At 36.0% G+C, this 2,494-nt stretch overlaps 1 protein-coding gene across 1 annotated transcript in view; it reads right to left on the bottom strand.

The window, feature by feature from the left end:
* Positions 1–367, bottom strand: part of LOC105448554 (transmembrane protein 26-like) — a 29,262-nt gene extending 28,895 nt beyond the window's left edge. Inside the window, exon 1 of the mRNA XM_011687196.1 lies at positions 322–367. Within this exon, the coding sequence (XP_011685498.1) occupies positions 322–367 (46 nt within the window). The remainder of the gene's footprint in view (positions 1–321) is intronic.
* Between the last annotated feature and the right edge of the window lie 2,127 nt (positions 368–2,494).

The raw sequence follows: 2,494 nt of genomic DNA on the forward strand, positions 1-2,494 counted from the left end.
TGCTTTCAGATTGCGTTGCACAGATCCTACTCGGTTTCTGCCGCCAATGTGTAATTAGAATTTATCAGCAGAGTCTACTCGGTTTCTGTTGCTAATTTGCTGGCATAGAATGTCAACAGATTCTGTCAGATTTCTAGCAACTGTTTGCCGACATCGTTAGATATTACAGAAACTGTGAGAAATCTATTGCCTTTTTGGTATCAAAAATTTATAGCACACTCTGCGCATGATCTGTCTTTTCAGGTTTGGCTATTGGGGTTGTTAGGTCAATCTGTCGCATTGCTATTATCAGAAATCAGCCCCAAATGACTTCCGACAAACCTAGACCTTGATCTTGACCCTTAAGGAGTTCAAGGTCATTTCCCATCGCACATTGTTTATCAAAAAGTTATTAATAAAACAAATTTTATACATGGAACGCAATGATATAGGTTTTGGGGGGTTCGGGGACTAATATTTATAGTAATAATGCCGACTAGAGGACCCAGCTCCAATGTCCTTGACCTTGACATATATTGTCAAGGTTATGACCCTGAGTGACTATCAAAAGGGTTTAGTCATCACTCGTTATTTGTTAAAAAGTTATTAACGAAAAAGTAACAAAAACAATAATCCCAATGGGGGGTTGGGAGGGCGAACCCCCCCCCCCCAGTAGGTAGTATGAGCGCAGGCGGGAGGGAGGGTGCAGGGGGGAGAGGCGGAGCCTCTCCCCCGCCTATTACATAGCTAATATCTATTGTAGAAACAGAAAATACATGCTTTAATGCTCCTACTTGTTTAGCAAGATGAAGATTTAATAAATATTCAATTTAATATACTATCTACCTTGCGTAGGGGTCTGTCTAATCTTTTTGGTAATTATTATTTTTAGTGTATTCTAGACTCATTTATTTAGTAAGGCAAAGATTTAATAAATATTTCTACCTTGCGTAAAGGTCTGTCTAACCTTTTCGGTATCTATTATTTTTAGTGTATTTTAGACTCATTTATTTGGTAAAGCAAAGATTTAATAAACATTTCTACCTTGCGTAGGGGTCTGTCTAATCTTTTCGGTATTATTTTTTGTATATTGTAGACTCATTCATTGAATAAAAATGAGCATATAACTTGTTATGTTAATAACTTTTTAATAAACAATGAGCGACAGGAAATGTCAGTGACCTTGAACTCCTTAAGAGTCAAGGTCAAGATCAAGATCAGTCGGAAGTCATTTGGGACTGACTGTGTAAAGGTAAACATTTTCTATTCGTCGATAGTTTTGAATTATAAAGTTTTCATACACTAAATTTTAAAAATATAAATCATAACTCTGTTCTAAAATAAAATTTAAAAGAATTTTAAATTGAGAGTTATTGCATAATTCTCTCAGGTTTTTCTCTTTTTCTCTCGTTCTCTGAAACACATTACGGAAATATTGCATTTAATATTTGCAAAAAAACAAACTTGATATTTACAAAGTGTTCCGAGAATTAACTTACAAACTTCAAATTAGATGTGCCACGTGTTCTCGTTGTTCGATCGAGCTCAACTTTTATACAACTTTTTTTCACCAAATAGAACAATTTTAGGTGGCGTCGTGAACAAAATTCAAAAGTTAAAAATATAGTCCACCTTAGTCTACACATTGATTGACCAAAAAAATCTTGAACGTTGCGAAATGCACTGGTCATATTCCACCCGCCGTATTGCATTCAATATCCCGAATCCTGCTTTAATAACTGAAAATTCCGTGATTGGTGACCCAAAAAATTCCAGTTTTGTGAATCTTATACAAAAAATTAGCGTTATTTGAAAATTGGCTAAGTTTGAGTATATTGGATTTGCCATTGTTTTATAATGATGACTGCGGATTCGTATTCAGCGATCCTTAATTTATAGAAATAGAAAAATTTTCTAGTCTCTTATGCTTTAGTAATTAAAGTTTGTTCAAAAAACTTTTTGACGTCCATTATAGTTGCGATTCTGGATCTGTCATATTGAATTTTTAAAAAGGCCAGAGTGCTAATGAAAGTAGTCAAGTGTACCTACAATTTGAGCCCAAGAAGAAATTTTTTGGTTGAGCTAAATTTTGGGCAGAGGGAGTGGCCCGCTTGGCAGAGAATGCCCCATACACAGTGCGGTCCATAAGTTCGCGAACTGATTTTTTTGCAGCCTTCCCATTGACGTCATTTATCGGACGACTGTTGAACTACGTAGTGTGAACCGTTTCGAACAGCCGTGTTGAGTAGCATAATTTTAGCCGCAGTTATTAAAGAGTGCGGACGTCTGATATAACCTGGTGTTGTGTATGTGTGTCAGACTCGGGAGATGGACGGGAAGGAGGAACAGCGGGTTCTCTCTAAATTTTCTGGAGTGAATTCTCACTCTTTTGGAGTAAATCTCACTCCAAAAGAGTAAAAATACTGCTACTTAAATGGCCGAGTGGCAGTATTTTCAATCTTTTGGAATGAGATTTACTAAAAAAAAATTAGAAAGTAGCAATTAAATTTTGTAC

This window comes from Wasmannia auropunctata, unplaced genomic scaffold (genome assembly GCF_000956235.1).
Source record: "Wasmannia auropunctata unplaced genomic scaffold, wasmannia.A_1.0 LD336085.1, whole genome shotgun sequence".
In the NCBI taxonomy this organism is placed as follows: domain Eukaryota; kingdom Metazoa; phylum Arthropoda; class Insecta; order Hymenoptera; family Formicidae; genus Wasmannia; species Wasmannia auropunctata.